General features: G+C 45.0%; 2 protein-coding genes across 2 annotated transcripts; both read right to left on the bottom strand.

Moving 5' to 3' along the window:
* Positions 1–306: 306 nt before the first annotated feature.
* Positions 307–1,095, bottom strand: FAM220A (family with sequence similarity 220 member A; the record flags this gene model as incomplete). The annotated part of the gene is made up of 1 exon (XM_084249356.1): positions 307–1,095. The coding sequence occupies one exon, from the start codon at positions 1,093–1,095 to the stop codon at positions 307–309; it is 789 nt and encodes a 262-aa protein (XP_084105482.1).
* Positions 1,096–18,762: 17,667 nt separating this feature from the next.
* SMIM10L3 (small integral membrane protein 10 like 3) lies at positions 18,763–19,122 on the bottom strand (the record flags this gene model as incomplete). The annotated part of the gene is made up of 1 exon (XM_084250179.1): positions 18,763–19,122. The coding sequence occupies one exon, from the start codon at positions 19,120–19,122 to the stop codon at positions 18,763–18,765; it is 360 nt and encodes a 119-aa protein (XP_084106305.1).
* Between the last annotated feature and the right edge of the window lie 1,684 nt (positions 19,123–20,806).

Here is a 20,806-nt window from a genome sequence, read left to right as displayed (position 1 = left end):
AGGTACATGAAGAACGTTATGTTAACTCTTTATGTTCTAATCTGATGTTTACATAGGATCAATATTCTCCTTGAAATGATTACTCAATCCTGAATATCTTTCAAGCACAATCTAAAAAACATGCTCAGGAATTTCCTTCCACATCAACCAGCTGTCCAGGAGGTTCAATTCCACCTAAGTTTGTCTGGTCACACAAATCAAAGCAGGAACTTCATGACTGCACTGTTTGTGCCCAGACCTGGCGAGAAAGAACTCATCCTAAACTTTTAAAATTAATCTCACTGTTTTCATTGTTCTGCTTGTACCTTAACTATGGCATAATGGATCTGTTAGTTCAAAAGCTTGTAGAGCCAGTAACCCCAGTGTTATCTGCAAATCATTTGAGGTACTTTTTACACTTGAGAGTATTTGCTCATATCCTATTGTTTGCTCTAGAAACATGGGCTTTGAATGGCTAAGGAAAACATGTTTTGTCTCATCATTCAGGAATACTTTGGGAAGTGAGTGCAGTGGTGTAGACAGGACAGAATGCAGGCAAAATGGTTTTAACTCAGAGCCTAGACCCTCGGGAAGAGCACTTGGTGGTTCATCCTTAGAAGTCCCCACTTCGGACTGCATTTGAGCGCACAGTAGTCCTGACCCCCACCAGGGCTCTCCTTTGCAGCACTGTCCTCTGTGGCTGTCAGTGACCCTGGGGCCTCCTTCAAGCCAGTCCCTCACCACAGTTTCCCCACCACCACAAGACACCCCAGCAAAACGCTCTTCTGCAGGAGCAGAGAACAGATCCGCAGTCTTGCTCTGAACCGCTGCAGAAGCCGATTTTATTGATTCTCTCAAATACGGGAGCACTTTGTTGACACTGTGAAGCAAGAGGCTGACCTCTCTCAGGCCATTTTTCATTTCCAATGATAACTCCTCATTTGGTGAATTTCCATTGACATCAACCGCAGGACTATTCATCCAGCAAGGTGTGTCTGGTGGACAAGGATCTTCCTTTTGAGTTCTTTTAAGTCTACATAATAGTTTGTCCAAATCATCTCCCTCTCCCTTCACTTCTGCAGGGCAGGTGCGGAGAGTCCCTCTTCTGTCCCTCATGCTGTGTGTCCTCTGATGCGCTGAGCCTGTGTCAGTCAGCAAATGCCTTCAATGGATCTCAATGTGAACCTGGAGAAGATCATCAAAGTGTTATAATGAAGACAGAGTCTTGAGAGACTGTATACACCTGATAATTCCTAACAGTCGATATTTTGATGGAAAATAGGATGACACCTAACAATTAGAAACCAAAACAAGGGCTTCCCTGGTGGCGCAGGGGTTAAGTATCAGCGCTATCCCACTATCACCCATTGCTGCAACCTGTGTTCGATCCCCAGCCAGGGAGCTGACCCCATGGCACAGCAGACCTCTCCTGGCTCACCCACTGCTCCCCTTAGCAGTGTATTTCAGTAGATCCGTCTGTTCTGCTTCCCACTCTCTCTCTCTCACCGCCCCCCCCCCACCGCTGGCATACACCCCAGTTCTTGTATGCATAAATAAATAAAAATATATTTTTAAAAAAAGGACACCAAAACAAAAAAGAGCAGTACTTTGTAAATGGAGTATTTCCTCAAACTGCTTTAAAATAAGAAAAATATACATTGAGGCTTTGTACTTTCCATGGAAATATCATTTGCATAGGTTCAATAAAAATCTGCTTTCCTTAAAAAAAAAATCTGTCCTCCTCTTAACCAGAATAGCATTGGATGACTCAATTATGCAAACAAAGGATCACCCAAAAGCTCCTACCAGAGAATGGCTGCCAGTGACTTGAGTAAGGCAAACCACTTCTAAGGCATCTAGGCTGATTTTACTTACAGACCCAAGGTCTACAAAGCCCTCCCAGGAAAACCAGGCCAGAGAGAAAGCCTGGCACACAAACTTCCAGCCTGAAGGTGGAAACTGGCAGGTCAGGAAACAGCAAATTCTGAAACCTCAATATGAGAAAATTCACCCAGATTTATAGGCACTACAAGTAAAAATATGGCAGGGAAAGTTTTTTGGATTTAGTTCTCTGCTCTCACACTAAGCAAATGAAAGTGGCTTTTAAAAGTCCAATCTGAGAGACCTTATGAAAACTTTTGGACAGAAGCTCATCTGTGGTATCAGCAGTTGTTCAATACAAAGCAGATGTTAGCACTATTCCTGCACTGCAACCAAACGAGACCAGCCTTTTTCTATGACCAAGAATAATCACTCTGTGATATTATCATGTTCCAAATGGAGATATCAGGAGAAACTGTCAAAAGCTTTGAATTAGGGCCTCCCTGTGGTGCAGGGGGTTAAGATGCAACCTATGAAGCTATCCGCAGTCATTGCAGCATGAGTTCGATCCCCGGCCAGGGAGCAACCCACATGGCACAGCAGACCTCTCCTGACTCGCCCGCTGCTCCCCTCAGCAGTGTATTTCAGTTGATCTACCTGTTCTGTTCCCCACTCTGTCTCTGGTGAATCCTCTCACCCCCCCACACTTCTGGCCTGTACCCCAGTTCTTGTATGCATAAATAAATTAAAAAAAAAAAAACTTCGAATAAGACAAAATAATCCCACTGGATGTGTTACCAAGTTATCTAATCTTCAGGGCTCTACATTGTCTTCGATGCTCTACAACTCTGCAAGTTGTAGAAAACTTAAAGAGTAAGGCAATGCCTTCTTATCCAGAGATACAAACCCTAATTGTGTCTGGAGGAAAGCAATGACCTGTGGACACAGACCAGTTCTATATCAACTTGGAAATTCACTTCAGCAGTCCTCATTACAGCTGTATGTGTATGTATATCCTGTCTAAATTCTCCTTTAAATGGACTGTGACATCTCACTAGTTCTCTAATGACTGGCCAGGTTAAAAAAAAAAAAAAGCTTTGGGCCTACCTGGTGGTGCAAGGGGTTAAGCACTGCACAATGAAGCAGTCCACAGCCTCTGCAGCATGAGTTCGATCCCCGACCAGCTAGGGAGAAACCCACATGGCACAGCAGACCTCTCCTGACTCACCCGCTGCTCCCCTCAGCAGTGTATTTCAGTCAGTCTGCATGTTCTGTTCCCCACTCTATCTCTGGTGGATCCTCTCACCAGCCCCGCATCTCTGGCCCAGCTCTTGTATGCATAAATAAATAAATCTTTAAAAAAAAATTTAAAAATTTAAAAATTTAAAAAAAGCTTTAGGGCCTCCCCGGTGGTGCAGCGGTTGAGCGCTGGGTTGCGAAGCTGCCCGCAGCCTCTGCAGCGCCAGTTCGATCCCCGGCCGCTCGCCGGCCACCGGAGGAGGGTCCCACAAGGCGCGCAGACCTCTCCTGCCGCCCGCTGCTCCCCTCAGCAGTGTACCTCGGTCCTTCTGCCTGCTCTGCTCCCCGCTCTGGCTCTGGTGAATTCTCTCACCCTCCGGTGCTTCTGACTGTACCCAGTGCTTGTATAAATAAATAAATACATCTTTAAAAAAATAAAAAAAGCTTTAACACCTATTCCTTTAAAAAACAACTATACTCCCAAAACATTGAAAAGGGAAACATAAATACATAAGTCATATTTAGTTATTTTTCTGAGTTCTGCCTAAGGAACTGCAATCTAAAATGCACTACCTCTCCTGGGAAAAGGAAGGAATGGCAATGCGGTGCATGAGATGGAAGCTGAAACAAAGAACAGAGATCATATCTTCCAGTTGGACAAAGACAAAAACTAAAAATCAAGAATCAAAAAGCAAAATCTTAAGCATTCAATTTGGAGGCAGAAGTGAACATTCACACAACCAACTGTGCTGCAAGTGAGGGCTATGAGGCTGGAGAGAAGGGAGCAGGAAACTGCTGTTTCTCTTAACTAACCTTGTGGGGGCAAGAGACACTAAGCTATGTGACTATATAGGTTAAATTTAAAAAATTTTAAAGAAAGCACAGTGGGGAGAAAATAAAGCAATTTTTTGTAACACTGGAAGTAGAGGCAGAGGCTAGGCAGCTGGAAGTAGAGCTGGAAGTAGAGGCAGAGGCTGTGGAGATAGCCAGGGACCAGGGAGAGGCACAGCGTGCTGCCAGCCACCTGGAAGGCAGGGGTGGAGTGTCACAGACCAACTTTCAGCTGGATTTGCACTTCAGGAGAATTACTCTGGCGGCAGTGAGGTGACTAGACTGGGAAGGAATCACTTTGGACAGACCAGTTAAGAGGCGATTCCATCAAGATAGGGAGAAAATGAAGAAGTGGGCCGGGACAGCAGAGAGGAGAGAGAAACTTAAAGGTGGTGGCTGACTAGGTGTAGAAGTAAGACAATCCACAAGTTTCCTCTGACATTGGATTCTGGTGATGAAGGTGCTGTGAGCTGAAAACAGGGGGAGTGGCAGGTCTGGAGTGGAGTTCAGATTTGCATGTTATTTAATATACAAATATAAGGTGCAATTAAAGTGTGGATTCTGGGCCTCCCTGGTGGCGCAGGTGGTTGAGTGCCACACTGTGAAGCTGTCCACAGCCTCTGCAGTGCGGGTTCGATCCCGGCTGGCCGGTGAGAATCCCACATGGCGAAGCAGACCTCTCCTGTCTCGCCCACTGCTCCCCTCAGCAGTGTATTTCAGCGGATCTGCCTGTTCTGTTCCCTACTCTGTCTCCGGTGAATCCTCTCACCCTCCCACACATCTGGCCTATACCCCGGTTCTTGTATAAAAATAAATCTTTAAAAAAAAATAAAGTGTGGATTCTGGCTACAATTCAAAATAAATACTTTCAAATACTTTGAAATACAGGGCTTGAGTGTGGGGCTGTGATAAGCAGTTAGATTAATAAATTCTTTAGTTCTACCGAGATTTCGAGCTGGGGAAAGAGCCGGAAGTCCTGGTTTCACACCCCTAGAGAGGAGACAGGAAGATAGTGAGGTGCATTCCTGGACCTTCAAGATCTCAAGGCCTGATGGGCAAGGTACCCACCAAAGACAAAGAGGAGGAGGACTCAAAGCATCTCTGGAGCACTCAGCAGCACAGACACAAACTATGCTGAATGCATCAAAAAGAGGATGCTGGGGGCCTCCCCGGTGGCACAGCGGTTGAGCGCTGGGTTGCGAAGCTGCCTGCGGCCTCTGTGGCGCCGGTTCGATCTCCGGCTGCTCCCCGGCCACCGGAGGAGGGTCCCACATGGTGCGCAGACCTCTCCTGCCGCCCGCTGCTCCCCTCAGCAGTGTACTTCGGTCCTTCTGCCTGCTCTGCTCCCTGCTCTGGCTCTGGTGAATTCTCTCACCCTCCCGCACTTCTGACTGTACCCAGTGCATGTATAAACAAAACAAACAAACAAACAAATAAATAAAACATGCCTCTATAAAAAAAAAAAAAAGAGGATGCTGGGAAGTGTTTCTTGCACAACTTACTTAGTCAGCTGCAGGTAAACTCTGAAAGACTTTGCACAATCTTTTTGTCATGTGGTAGTTAAGTGGGGTAACCCCATCTCAAGGACCATGGGAGAAATATCAGAACACCCTTGCCTAGTTCATTTTTATCTCATTCCCTTTTTAACTTTTTCTGTTTCATAATATATACCATATTTTGGTAGAGCAAAATACATAGTTTACGAATGAATATATATATATATAGATATCTGCTGTCTGTCTCCCTCCCTCCCTCCTGTGGAATATGTTCAAAACTTTTTAATCAATAGGTGAACATTATTCTATTTATCTAATAAAAATACATTTGAACAATATATATATTACATAAAGCAATATATAAATATAAGGTGCAATTAAAATAAATACAAATTATTTATTTGGCTACAATTCAAAATAAATACTTTCAAATACTTTCAAATACATTTCCAAGTTTACCATGTCAAATCTAACTTCGTTTGACAGTTCTCTCCCGTTAACTTTCCAAAGGATATTATTTCAAACCTTACATTTACTTTACTGATTTGAAATGTACTAAGAATAAACATTCTCTGAAATGGAAGACACATTCATATATATATATATATATATATATAAAATACATATATTAAAGTGGTTTTAAAAAATTCCTAAGAAAAATAGGTCACTTAATATGGGCCAATTCTCAGGAAAATTAGTATTTAACCACTTCTATTATGTCCTTGTACAAGGACTTCATACTGCTCAGAAAGCTAAAGTGTTACCAGATTTGTGTTAAAATATTTTAAATGACATACCATTAACATGTATTTAATAATGACGGAAAAATTGTTACTGAAAACCCCCTCAATCTTTAGTAAATTCAGTAATAAACTATGTATTTAATTCTCTTCACAAAAATACTTCAGTAGGTCACTGAAAACAGATTCTGACCCCCAACTAGCCAACTCTTCTGATTTTAGACTTTCTTAAACACAACATACTTTGAGAAACAAATGACCTTCAAATAATTTCTAAACATATTTAATATTTTTCATAGTTTAGTCTTACTATACTCCACATACAAAAGGATATTATATTGCACCAAATAAAGTATATCATGAGCTGCCCTGGGTTCCTGGTGTCTCATCTCCAGCCCCTGTGAGTCCACAAAGCAATAAGCAGCACATACTGCGGCAAACAAACTCATCCACCAAACCTGAGACCACCAGAATAAGGGAAGGAGTCTATCTGAGGACAAGTGAGTGTGTATTCAGGAGAAACAAAGTACAGTACTGGGGGTACATTTCTAAATTACTCCCTTACCACATCCCCCCCAAAAAAGACAACTGTTGAAATGGAACCACAGGGGTTAGAGGGGTGTTGTGCTCAGGAAAATGAGGTTGTCTGGGTAGGTTTGTACAAACATACGAAATCACCTTCCACAAGAGTCCCTGCCTGCCGGAGGCAACCAACTGCTGCACAATAGGCCTGACCCAATTAGGCAGCTGCTGCCCTCTCGGACTGCAGTCACCTTCTCTTCTCTAACCTGAGCTATTAATGGCCTCAGGGACCTGCTGGTCTGGATATCAGTGCTCTGTAGACTAAAAATATCTTGGCCTCCATGTCTGAGAGTCAGCTGGCAAGGCTCTTCACAAAGGACTCTGGAAGAAGACACAGCTGACAAACAGGAGCTACAGGCCAGATTGGGACAATGACTTGGAGCATGGTCCTGTGTTCTGATGCTCACAGACTCACGCAAGAGCAGCCTGGGTACACAGGCTCTCTGATGTGATATCAGTATATCAGACTAAGGAGGCTGAAACAAATTCCTCAAATTGCTACACAACTTAGAGGATGAGAAATAAGAACTCCGTCATCTCTATGTTCAGCTGACTCATAACCACAGGAAACTCACTAACAAAACTGACTTCCTGTTCCTCATCATTCAGCAGGTCCAAATCAAACCTACCCTTAAGAAGCCTAGTGGAACAGCTGGCTACCACTGCTTCCTTCTTGCCTAGACTCTTGAAAGCAAGTCCACATGTCCAAGGGCAGGGCTGTGTCTCTTCTCAGAAGGCTAGGGCCATTCTCTGTTCCTAGGATACTGCCAGGACTCAATGTGTGAACCATCCTGCATTTGCTCCCACCCAGCTTCCCACAGCATCCAAAACACAGTAGCTACGGTATTATGACTATCAAAAGTGATGGTGATAAAATACTGCAGAGGGCTTCTGTGAGGCAGAGGACAGACAAGTAACCTCCTGGATGGCAACATGGAATGGTCTAAACACAGACCAGTACATTCAGTATAGGGGCAGAGGGCTGGGCTGGAGCGTGACTGAGAAGCCCAATGGAGGACTTGCACAGAGCAAGCACCTCAGTAGTGAGCGAGTGGCAATAACTACTATTACAAGTGCCTATAGGCTACCATTCGGAAAGCTACTAAGATGGTTTGCAGCAGATTCAATCAGAGTGGTCATGGAGCCTTAGCAGGGCACTGTTGGAGGTGCTGGAGTTGGGATGGTAGGTTACCCATGGATGGTGGTTGTGCACAAGGTTTTCACTGAAGCACTGTTCAGAGAAAGATCAGTTTAAATCTATATTGCACACCATACTCCAGGATAAACCCCAAATGTATGCTATTTAAAAGTAAAAAGTGAGGGCCTCCCCAGTGGTGCAGCGGTTGAAGCTGCCCGCAGCCTCTGCAGCTCCAGTTCAATCTCTGGCCGCCAAGTGAGGGTCCCACATGGCACGCAGACCTCTCCTGCTGCCCGCTGCTCCCCTCAGCAGTGTACTTCATCATTCTGCCTGCTCTGCTCCCTGCTCTGGCTCTGGTGAATTCTCATCCTCCCGCGCTTCTGACTGTACCCAGTGCTTATATAAATAAATAAATAAATCTTTTAAAAAAATGATGCAACTTTAAAAAAAATAAATAAAAGTAAAAAGTGATATACTATGGGGGGGGAGGAAGGACTAGGGTCAAAATAAGGGGGGGGTGCAATTGTATGGGGAATATAACCAAAATGATAATGCATACATTGTACAAAAATGAAAAATGATGTAAGAATTATATAAAATAAAATATTAATTAAAAATAAATAAATAATGGGCCTCCCTGGTGGCGCAGCGGTTGAGCGCTAGGTTGCGAAGCTGCCCGCGGCCTCTGCGGCGCCGGTTCGATCCCCGGCTGCTCCCCGGCCACCAGAGGAGGGTCCCACATGGCGTGCAGACCTCTCCTGCCGCCCGCTGCTCCCCTCAGCAGTGTACTTCGGTCCTTCTGCCTGCTCTGCTCCCCGCTCTGGCTCTGGTGAATTCTCTCACCCTCCCGCGCTTCTGACTGTACCCAGTGCATGTGCATGTATAAACAAAACAAACAAACCAACCAGCAAAACAAATAAATAAAGCATGCCTCTATAAAAAAAAAAAAAAAAGGTTTATTAAAAATAAATAAATAAATAAATAAATAAATAAATAAATAAATAATAAAGTAAAAAGTGATAGTACCAGAATAAAATATGGGTGGACTCTTTATAGCCTGAGACAAATATAATGAGACAAAGCCCAAAAAGTCAGGAAAGACTGCAAATTTGATTACAAAAAATTAACTTCAGTTGGCTAAATACAACATAAGTAAAGTCAAACATAACAAACTAGAGGGACCTCCCTGGTGGCGCAAGGGATTAAGTCTCAGCACTATGAAGCTATCGGGTAGCCACAGTAGCATGAGTTCGTTCCCTGGCCATGGAGCTGACCCACATGTGGCACAGCAAACCTCTCCTGTCTCACCCGCTGCTCCCCTTAGCAGTGTATTTCCCCCTGTTCTTCCCCCTGTTCTGCTCTCCATGCTGTCTCTGGTGAATCTTCTCACACCCTGTACCTCTGGCCTATACCGCAGTTCTTTTATGCAAAATAAACGATTATTAAAAAAAAAAAGAAACTATCACTACTAAAAAAAAAGAGAGAGGGAGAGAGAAACTGACCAGGAAAAAGAAATACACACACCCATCTCATCCAATAAGGCAGGCAGGCTAGTCAGCTCTAACACCAAAATCCATCCAAAACACAACCAGCCCCATAGTTCCACCCTGGTGAATCAGCAGCATTTCTCACCTGCTTTACTCCAAGTCTCCTGCATCCACTCCCAGCTTTTACAGGGCAATAAGAATGACCCTTCTGAAAAGATTAAAGAGTCACCATGTGACCAGCATTTCCATTCTGTTATATATCCAAGGGAAATTAAAACACATCCACACAAAACTTACACATGAATGTGCATAGCAGTATGACTCACAAGAGCCAAATAGTGAAAAATAGTCCCAAAATCCAAATGTCCAATCAACAGAAAAGAAAAAGTAAGGAAATGGCACAGACTAGAGGAAACTAAGGAGACCTAGCAACTAAATGTGGGGACAAGAAACAGAAAAAGGACCTTAGTGGGAAAACCAGTTAAATCCCAATGCCCCATGCGTACTCCTTAGCTTTGATAAGTATACCTCGGTCCTGTAAAATGCTGACATTAGAGGAACCTGGGTTCAGGGATTATCGGAATACTTAGAACTACTTTTATAATTTTTCTGTAAGTCAAATTATTTCAAAGTAAAAAAAAAAAAAAAAGATTCATTCTGACTGTGATTTAAAATACTCAATGCTTGGGGCCTTCCTATGCCTAGGGTTAAATCTTAGCGCTATCACCAATACAGCCTGAGTTCCCCAGCCAGGGAGCCAACCCACACAGCACTCCTGTCTCCCTGCTGCTCCCCTCAGCAGTGTATTTCAGTCGATCTGCCTGTTCTGCTCCCCACTCTGTCTCTGGTGGGTCCTCTCACCACCACACTGCTGGCCTACTGCTGGCCTACACAGTTCTTCTATGCATAAATAAAAATAAATCTTAAGGGCCTCCCCGGTGGCACAGCGGTTGAGCGCTGGGTTGCGAAGCTGCCCGCGGCCTCTGCGGTGCTGGTTCGATCCCCGGCTGCTCCCCGGCCACCAGAGGAGGGTCCCACATGGCGCGCTGACCTCTCCTGCCGCCCACTGCTCCCCTGAGCAGTGTACTTCAGTCCTTCTGCCTGCTCTGCTCCCCGCTCTGGCTCTGGTGAATAATCTCACCCTCCCACACTTCTGACTGTACCTAGTGCATGTAAAAACAAACAAACAAACAAACAAATAAATAAACGAATAAAATACATGCCTCTTTGAAAAAAAAAAAATAAATCTTAAAAAAAAAAACAATAATAAAATACTCAGTGCTGGGTAGAGAAATGCGCCTTACTGAAAGCAGTGGTGAGCAGACGGGTCCACAGAACATTCTACTTTTATGTGTATTTGAATATTCCCATGATAAAGCCTTTTTTTTTTTTGTTTGTTTGTTTTTTTGTTTTGTTTTGTTTTTAAGATTGATTTATTTATTTACACAAGCACTGGGTACAGTCAGAAGTGTGGGAGGGTGAGAGAATTCACCAGAGCCAGAGTGGATAAAGCCTTTTTTAACGATCCTTTTTTTAAAAAAGCAGTCAAAGTCTTTATAAACATGGGAGCCACTGTCCTATGTCCCTACCAGTTTATAGCTGCAGTCAAGAACAGAACAGGCACGTAAAAAGTGTTATGGCAACTTAATATCACCGCAACATCCAAGAGTGTAATCATCATTTTTCTAAAAAAATACACATAACACAAAATTTACCATTTTGAAGTGGACAGCTATGTGGCATCAAGTACACTTACACAGCTGTGCAGCCATCCTGGGTGCTGGAACCATCCCTTTCCAGAACTTTTTTATCTTCCCAAACTGAGAGGGTGTCCCCATTAAACTCCTCAATGCCCAGGTCCCCTGCCCCTGGCCACCACCTTTCCATTGTATGTCTCTATGAGTCTGACCATCTTAGGGGTCTATGTAAGCATCCTCTGTGCTGACTTATTTCACTTAGCATCACGTCCTCAAAGTTCATCCCAATTGTAGCAGGGGCCAGAACTTTACTTCCTCATAAAGACGGGGAACACTGCGCTGTGTACACATTTCATTTATTGACTCCTCTGTTGAAGGACACCCACATTGGCTACCTTTTGGAAAGGCACTGCTATGGTTACTAGAGTGCAGGTGTCTGGGTTCCTGTTTCCAAATCTTTTGGAGACATACCTAGAATCATATAATAATTCTGTTTAGCTTTTAAAGACTGCCCAACTCTTTCCTGCATAGCTGCACATTTTACATCTTACCATGGTGCACAAGGGTTCTAATTTTTCTACATCCTCACCAACATTTGTTATTATTATAGGAAACGGTACGTGTGAAATGGTATCTTGTGGTTTTGATTTGCATTTCAAATCAAATGACTAATTTTTGTTGTTGTCCCAGCACTGCATTTTATTGCTTCCCTGGCAGAAAGGTCTGTGCTGGGGACAGTGCCAAGCCCCTTGGGCCAAGAGAGGGTTGAACAGGGAGTTTCTCAGTCTGTATGGATTGAAACTCAGATTTGGAGCAGGGCATCTGGTGGAAGCTCTTGGAGGCTAAGACCGGTGTGGGAGAAAGGGGTCTCCTGGGTCCGAATTGGGTGATTCTGCCAGTGAGCGATGGTTGCTCACCACTTGGGCATTTGAGAGCCCCTGGGGCAGGATAAGGAGTGCTGGGAGAAGCAGGTCTCAGAGAAGCTAACCCAGGTGGGTCTGTGAGAGCCTAAGAACAGGGGGACACTGGGTCTGTGTCTGTATCGAACAGGGGCAGGTAGGGCTGGGCATCTGGTCACTAGGCCCTCCTTTCAGGTCATCCATCATGGAGCCACGAGGCTGCAGTGGGTAAGCTGAGACTTGGAGCTCTTCAGAATGTTCTAGGGAGCAACGAGTGCTGTCTGTAGTTGGTGGCTGACTGCCCATGCATATGCTCCAGCAGCCATGTCTTCATGGGTTTACTGGCTACTTGTGTTATCTTAGAAGTATAAGGACTATTATTCCAGTTCTTTGCCAACTTTTAAATCAGGGTTTTTTGTTTTGAGTTGGTTTGGTTTGTTGTTGTTGAGTTTTAAGATACTTAATGTATTTTGGACATTAATCCTTATCAGATGTGATTCCATCCTATCAGAATGGGGGAATACTTTCTCCCATTCTATGAGTTGTCTTTTCACTACTTTGATATTCAAAAGTTTTAAATATTCATGAAATCAAATTTATCTAATTTTTCTTTTGTTGCCTGTGGTTCTGGCAAAAAAATCATTCCCAAATTCAGTATCATTTAGATTCTCCCTTACATTTTCTTCTGAGTTTTATGTTCTCTATTCAGGTCTTTGATCCGTTATGAGTTGATTTTTACATATGGTATAAGGGTCCAACTTCTTTTGTTTGTGAGTGCCATTTATTTTTACAAAGCTATCAGGAGGTGTGGTGGTCTGAATATTTGTACATATACTGAAACCCTAACCCCCACAGATGGTATTTGGAGATGGGGCTTTTGGGAAGTGTTTAGGACATGAGTGTGGGGCCTTCATGAAAGGGATGTGTCCTTAAAAAAGAGGCTCCTGGGCCTCCCTGATGAAGCAAGGGATTGAATCTCAGTACTGACGCTACCACTGCAGCACAGTTCCATCGCTGTCCAGGGAGATAACACACATGGCGCAGCAGACCTCTCCTGTCTCACCGGCTGCTCCCCTCAGCAGTGTATATTTCAGTCAATCTGCCTGTTCTGCTCCCCATTCTGTCTCTGGTGAATCCTCTCACACCCCACCCCACACTTCTGGCCTATACCCCAGCTCTTGTATGCATAAATAAATAAAACTTTTTTTAAAAAAAGGCTCCCCAGAGACCCCTAACCCCTCCCACCATGAGGGGACACAGAGGAAGACTGGCTGTAAACCAGAAGGAGAGCCCTCAAGAGAGTGTGACCATGCTTAATCTTGAACTTCCCAGTCTCCAGAACTATGAAAAATAAATGCTGTTATAAGCCACCCACTCTGTGTAGGCGAAGAAACTTTGGTCATTCTCCACAGATCATTTCCAAAGCAATGCCCGATCTCTCTTTTGAGTTAGGGCTGTTCCCTGGTCCTGGAATGTCCTCCTCTTTTCCAGGTATTGACAAGAACATTTATGAAAAAATTTTAAATGGGGGCCTCCCAAGCACTGTGCTATGAAGCAAACTGCAGCCTCTGCAGCACGAGTTCAATCCCCGGTCAGGCTGGGAGCTGTCCACATGGCGCAGCAGACCTCTCCTATCTCGCCCGCTGCTCCCCTCAGCAGTGTGTTTCAGTCAGTCTGCCTGTTCTGTTCCCTGCTCTGTCTCCGGTGAATCCTCTCACCCTCCGCTTCTCTGGCCTATATCCCAGCTCTTGTCTGCATCAATAAATAAATCTTTAAAAAAAATTTTAAATGGGATAATACTACAAAACTGCTTTCTTTCACTTTATATATGGTAGGCATCTTTTAACATTAGTACATACAGATCCAACTCATACATTTTAATATGAGCATGAAGCATTATATGATTATTTGCTAAGGCTTTCAAAAACCTGAGTCAAGGATACAGGTGTTCACTGTACTATTCTTTCAAATTTTACTTAGATTTCAAAATTTTCAGAACAAAAAGTTTATGAAAAATCATGATGAAAGCACTTGAAAGAGGAAAGAGGAAAGAGCACTTGAAAGAGGAAAGTTGTTCCTCTCAACTCAAAGTATACAGTTGTTCAACATCTCAGAAGCCAGAACAAACTCCTAAGTTTTACCAAGTTCATGCTTTTGATCTGACTTTTTTTTTTTAAATCTTTTTTTTTTTTAATAGAGGCATGTTTATTTATTTATTTGTTTTGTTTTGTTTTTTGTTTATACATGCACTGGGTACAGTCAGAAGCGCGGGAGGGTGAGAGAATTCACCAGAGCCAGAGCGGGGAGCAGAGCAGGCAGAAGGACTGAAGTACACTGCTCAGGGGAGCAGCGGGCGGCAGGAGAGGTCTGCGCGCCATGTGGGACCCTCCTCCAGTGACCGGGGAGCAGCCGGGGATCGAACCGGCGCCGCAGAGGTCGCCGGCAGCTTCGCAACCCAGCGCTCAACCACTGCGCCACCAGGGAGGCCCTGATCTGACTTCTTAAGCTCTTACAAAGCTTATAAACTTTTATAAGATGTTCTTAATAATCTATAATTTTCCCCCAGTTTTCTTCTAGAACCAGCTATAAATCCAGGAACAAAATGAAACTCATTTCAAGTTGCAATTGATCCTGGAAACAGAGTCTCAGGATCGTTACAACTTTTTAAAATTGATCACCTGAATCAAGGCAAAGCTGAAGCCTAATGCTTCCAAGACACTGTGGCTTGACAGCATGCGAGTTGCACCTAAACCTCTCAGGACCCATCTCCTGCCTCCTCCTTCCCCACTGACCTGCTGTTCTGGAAGACGTTAGGCTTGCACCAGCTATAGGGCCCTCAATATATAGCTATTCCCTCTGCCAAACCAAACACTTCTAACTAAGACATCATTGTGGCTAAAGCCCTCACCACCTCCAAGGTTTTACTTAAATGCCACCTACTCAGTAAGGCCCACTCCAACTGACCTACTGAGAACAATCACCAGCTTCCCCAGTCCTTCCAACATCCCTGAACTTTATACCTAATTAGAATGAATGAATGCAGATTTTCAGGTGATAGGTGTGCACGGAAACATACAGAGCTATGGATTTAGCAAGTCATGCAGAAGGACACAAACAGCAGTTAGAAATAGGAGAGGAATTGCAGAGAGAGAGGGGTCAAAGGAAGACTCTCAGGCTGGGGAGCATGAGGCAATGTGGCTGCTGGCACAGGGCACAGGAACATCGCCATCTGACAACTATGATCAACTTTCACCGTGTCTGTTTTTCTCTGACTATTATTTATAGGCCTTTTCATTTTGAAATTATAAAAATCTAGGTGACCTGACACTAAGATATCTGGTTCTTCCCACAGGCTGCATAATGTGTTATGCAGGTTCTTAGTACAATTTATCCTGCTTTTACTATATTTAGCATTTGGTATAGATTCTCTTTTTTTTTTTTTTTTAACTGTCTTATAGCTCAGATTCTGCGTCAACAAGTCAGATGCTAATGATTCAGAGATTAAGACTTGCTTGCAAACAAAGTTTAAAATCACAACCCTTCTCATTTTACAAAATTCTTCTGCATCTATTTTCTTTTTTTTTTTTTTTTTTTTAATAGAGGCATGTTTTATTTATTTATTTGTTTGTTTTGTTTATACAAGCACTGGGTAGAGTCAGAAGCGCGGGAGGGTGAGAGAATTCACCAGAGCCAGAGCGGGGAGCAGAGCAGGCAGAAGGACCGAAGCACACTGCTGAGGGGAGCAGCGGGCGGCAGGAGAGGTCTGCGCGCCATGTGGGACCCTCCTCCGGTGGCCGGGGAGCAGCCGGGGATCGAACCGGCGCTGCAGAGGCCACGGGCAGCTTCGCAACCCAGCGCCCAACCGCTGCGCCACCGGGGAGGCCCTGCATCTATTTTCTTGTTTAATCACTTTAGAGGTGCTCAACCCCCTTAAAATAACTCCTGCCCTACAAATGATCTGGGGATCCTAAGGAAACATGTGGGAAGTAGAATCTTTAATCCCTTATTATTTGTGAAAGAGATTCCAGCAAACCCACAGTGACTAGGATGGGTACAGTGTTCCAAGCAAAATGCAACAATGAGGCAGGGCTGTGCCCCTTAAATTCTATTTCCTGTCACACTTTTCTTTACCAGAAAGCCAGAATAACTAAACTTCAAATCAGTAAGTTGACTTTCCACAAATGAGCAGACTCTAAACAAGCAGAAGAGCTTAAAGTAGCATCACTATAAGGCGAGATTCCCCCACACTCCTGTCCTCCTAAGCTTATGAAATGGCTGCTGTTGCATTTGATCAAGCCCAAAATCAAATCTAAAAATCCTCACATCATTACAAGTAAATGATTTGGGCTGTCTTGACAGCCCTCCCAAAAGATACCTGGTTATGATGTTATCTTTCTCCACACACACCCCATGCCATCACCCCTGAATTGAACAAAGCAGCCTGAACTCTATTCCTAGGGCATTCAGCTCGCAGAATTATCTAAAACTGTGCAGTTCCTGGACTATTCTTTGACATCAAATCCAACAAGTTGTCCATTATGAGCTTTTGGGACTTGGTGTGTCTAGGTCTCTTGACCGCCACATCACTCTTAATATAGAATCAATTTCCAGCCTCCAAAAGGCACTTACCCTCAATCATTACAGTGCAGATTCCTTGTTAAGCACTTGAATAAATTTTCAGAGATACCTCACTGCCCTACATAGAACTGAGATTTGGAAATCCTAAGCATATTAGAAATGGAGTCCTTCCTCTCTTGTTGCTTATGAAACAAGTCTTCCACATTGTCGCAAAGGAGAGAGCAGGTCATGTAAACGTGGTGATCACAAAAGTCCACTCTGAGATGAAAACTACAATATGAGAATGTACCACCATGCAGAGCCAGGGGAGGTGTTTTTGCAAGCTGGCAAGGATCTCATGTGCAAATGCCAGGGGCAGGAGGGGCTTTGTGCATGCAAAGAGTACACAAAAACTGTGAGAAAGATTAGCAAGCAGGCTCTCCCTGGTGGCACAGGGGTTAAAGTCTCAGTGCTGTCAAGATATCACCACCCACTGTGACCTGAGTTCGATCCCCAGCCAGAGAGCTGACCCACATGGCACAGCAGACCTCTGCTGTCTCACCCGCTGCTCCCCTTAGCAGTGTATTTCAGTAGATTCACCTGTTATGCTCTCTACTCTATCTCTGGTAAATAAATCTTTTTTTTAAAAAAAAAAAAAAGTGCGATCTGCAGGGTAAAAACATGCAAACTTCATTCTGTGTGCAAAGGAAGCAGTTTTGTTTTTTTTTTTTTGTGAGAAATAACACGAACTGATTTATGTTCTTAAAAGACTTCTCTACGCGCCCAGTGGAGAACGAGGAAGGCTACTTTAACAGCCCAAGCAAGTGACTGGTAGCCTGGACTAGGGGACTGTCATATAGAGAAGTGGACATACCAGAGAGGTGATTTTACCGTAATGGTATACAATATGGAAATTTCCAGCGTAACATTACATACAAAGCCTTCTCTCACAGTTCTTATGTTTTATAAATGACTACAAATTATTATTGTAACTCAAGAACAAGAGTTTCCAAAGCAGGAGCTTGGGGACTCAAAAACCAAAACCTTCAAGGTCCAGGCTGAAGGACAATTTCATTCTGGTAAACCAAACCAGAGTGTTAAAAAAAGAGAACATCATTTTGGGCCTCCCTGGTGGCACAAGTGGTTAAGATGCAACCTATGAAGCTGTCGGCAGCTCAGCAGCAGCAATGAGTTTGGTCCCCTGCCAGCCAGGGAGCAACCCATACCTCGAGGCAGACCTCTCCTGTCTCGCCTGCGCCTCCCCTCAGCAGTGTACTTCAGTCAATCTGCCTGTTCTGTTCCCCGCTCTGTCTCTGGTGAATCCTCTCACCCCCCCCACACACACCTCTGGCCTGTACCCCATCTTGTAAGCATAAATAAATAAATCTAGGGCCTCCCCTGGTGGCGCAGCGGTTGAGCCCGCAGCCCCTGCAGCGCCGATTCGTTCCCTGGCCGCCGGCGAGGGTCCCACAAAAATAAATAAATAAATAAATAAATCTTAAAAAAAAAAAAAAGAGAACATCTGCCTGGTTTTAACATTGCTTCCTCACTTTACAGGTGAGAAAGCAACTCCAGCGCAGTCAGAATGTAAGCTTCCCCTGTGCAGGAACCTGCCACTCCTCCTGCACCTCCTTCGCCCCTACCACCACCTAGCTGGTGCTCTGCACACAGCAGACATTCCAAGATATGTAGGTGGACTCCAAAAAGAGGTCCCCGCTTGGTCATCTATGACATGCTTGGAAAGAATTAATTCTCACTCTGATGACTTTTCATTCCACTAGAAAAAGGAATTCAAGGGATGCAGAAAGGTCAGTCATATATAGCAAAGGTGGTTCCCAGGGTGCGGGATGTATGGGGAGGTGTGGGTGTGCACTACTTGACATTTAAATTGTCTGAAGCCTCTGAACCCTTTTATCACTATCCTTCCCACCTCACTTTCCCTCACCTTCACCATCACCACACTTCCACACCTGGCTAGAGTAAGTAAGGTACATCTAGCAGAACATCAGTTAACTAATGATGATTAGTTAACTTATGATAGCGAACTCATCTTAAGTTTCGAGGGTCATTTTTTTGGAGCTTTGTGAAATTTGGAGGCTAGAAAAGTCAGTCACAAACCCACCCACCACCCCACAATTTTAAATTTCCTGGGCAAAATTTCCTCTTCGGGGCCTTTCCAGCCCTAGCCAGCACCTCACGCTCCATTTGCGGCCCTTCCCCGAGGCCAGCGGCTCCAGCCCCCGCCCCCCCCCCACCGGCCTCGTTTGCAGAACAGGGACAATAACCCCAGCGGGTTTTACTCCCGCGGGGGCTGCAGGAGAAATGCACGGTGCTCGGCACACACTCCGCATCCAGCTTGGCAGCTACGGTTAGCATCTTCACGGTCCTGCGCGAGGTGGGCCGGGCCGCGCTTGCAGCACCTGCGTGGGGAGGGTCGGGGACCAGGGGCCGGCGGGCGCCGCGCACCCACCTGCAGGCGGACGTTGAGCATCATGGAAGCCACGATGTAGAGGTAGGGGAAGTTGATACGAAGCCGCCAGGCCAGGTCGAAGAAGATGAGCAGCGTGCGGGTCAACCCCTTGCAGAAGACCCCATAGGAACGGGCGGCGGCCGAGCGCGACAGCCGAACAGCCAGGCCCGACAGAGCCGCCGCCATATAGAGACCGGCGCCCGCCGCCCGCCGCCGCGCGCACCGCAGGGCAGCGGGACTCGGGCCACCGGCGCTCTGAAGCCCGCCCGCCCGCTCTCCCGGAACTGCGTCCCTCCCCGGGCCTCCGCCCCGGCCGCCGGCCCGCGTTCGGTGCGCTGAAGGACCGGGGGAAGCGGCGGCGAGGGCGGCGGGCGAGCGGGCCGCGGGGAGGGGAGTCCGCACCTCAAGCTCGCTGAGGCGCCTCCGCGAGCCACCGCCTGGTCCAGCCTGGCCGCGCGCGCTGACGTCACAATGCCCGAGCCGCGCCTGCGCAAACAGGCCCCGCCCCTTAGGGGCCGCCCCCTGTCACCTTCCCGCAGGTGAGACGCGCATGCGTGGCGAGGTGCCGCGGCAGGGCGGCTCATTCGCTGTCTGCGCCCGCCCCCTACTGGTAAGCAAGGAAATAAAAACAAGTTGAGTTGAACCGTGGTGAGAGCAGTGCACGTGATGCCCAACTGTGCTCTAAAAAGTTGTAAGAATTACACCAGTGAGAATGGCACATATTAAAAAAACTAGCAACAGCAAATGTTGGCGAGGATGCGGAGAAAAAGGAACTCTCCTGCACTGCTGGTGGGAGTGCAAACTGGTCCAACCACTATGGAGAGCTGTGTGGAGATTTCTGGACCTACTAAACATGGAGCTTCCATATGATCCAGCAATTCCACTCCTAGGTATTTACCCAAAGGACACAGAAACATCAATTCCAAAGAGCACTTGCACCCCTATGTTTATAGCAGCACTGTTTACAATAGCTAAGCTTTGGAAACAACCCAAATGCCCAAAAATAGATGACTGGATCAAGAAGATGTGGTACATATACACCATGGAATATTACTCAGCATTCAAAAAAGATAAACACATGCAATTTGCAGCAATGTGGATGGCTCTAGAAGGGATCATGCTCAGCGAAATAAGCCAGAAAGAAAAAGAAAAATACCGGAATAGCAGGAATCTAGAAAACTTAAATAAGGGACCAGGAAAGTGAATAACTATAAGAAAGTGAAAATCAAAATCAACAAAAAACTATGAACCAGAGACACTCTATGGGGGGTGGAGGGCGGGGAGGGGAGGGATTGGGTTGCAATTGTACGGGGAATATAAAAATAAAATTTATTTTAAAAAATAAATTTAAACAATTTAAAAATAAAAAGTTGTAAGAATGATACGTGGTATGTATGTCTAACTGCAATTAAAACAAAGGCAGGTTCCCTGGGGGCCAACAGGCATAATAGTCTCTCCATGTAGATTGCTCACATCCCCAGCTATTCTTGTTCAGTGTCAACTTGCATATAGCTTAATCTTTTAATAATTATGATATTAACTAAAGCCCCTGTAAAAATAATTAAATTTCCAGAATGCCTAGAGTTCTAGGAGTTGTGGGGGGGAGTTGACATTGAATTTTTGGGTTACTACTTAAGCATATAGATTTCTACTAAGATGTGCTGGTAGTATAAAAATAGATAGCTTTCTTTCAGGCTAAGAACTTCACGTCTAATTTTGTCCACCAAGAAGAGAGTTTGGGAATTTAGTAAGGTGCGAAAAAAGTTTCATTGATGAAAAGTAAGTCAAGTCCTTTAAGAAAGTTACAGTTAAAAAGTAACAGTAGGGCCTCCCCGGTGGCGCAGCGGTTGAGCGCTGGGTTGCGAAGCTG

Source organism: Talpa europaea (assembly GCF_964194135.1).
Source record: "Talpa europaea genome assembly, chromosome: 12".
NCBI classification, from domain to species: Eukaryota; Metazoa; Chordata; class Mammalia; order Eulipotyphla; family Talpidae; genus Talpa; species Talpa europaea.
This window is presented reverse-complemented; position numbering and strand designations above follow the sequence as displayed.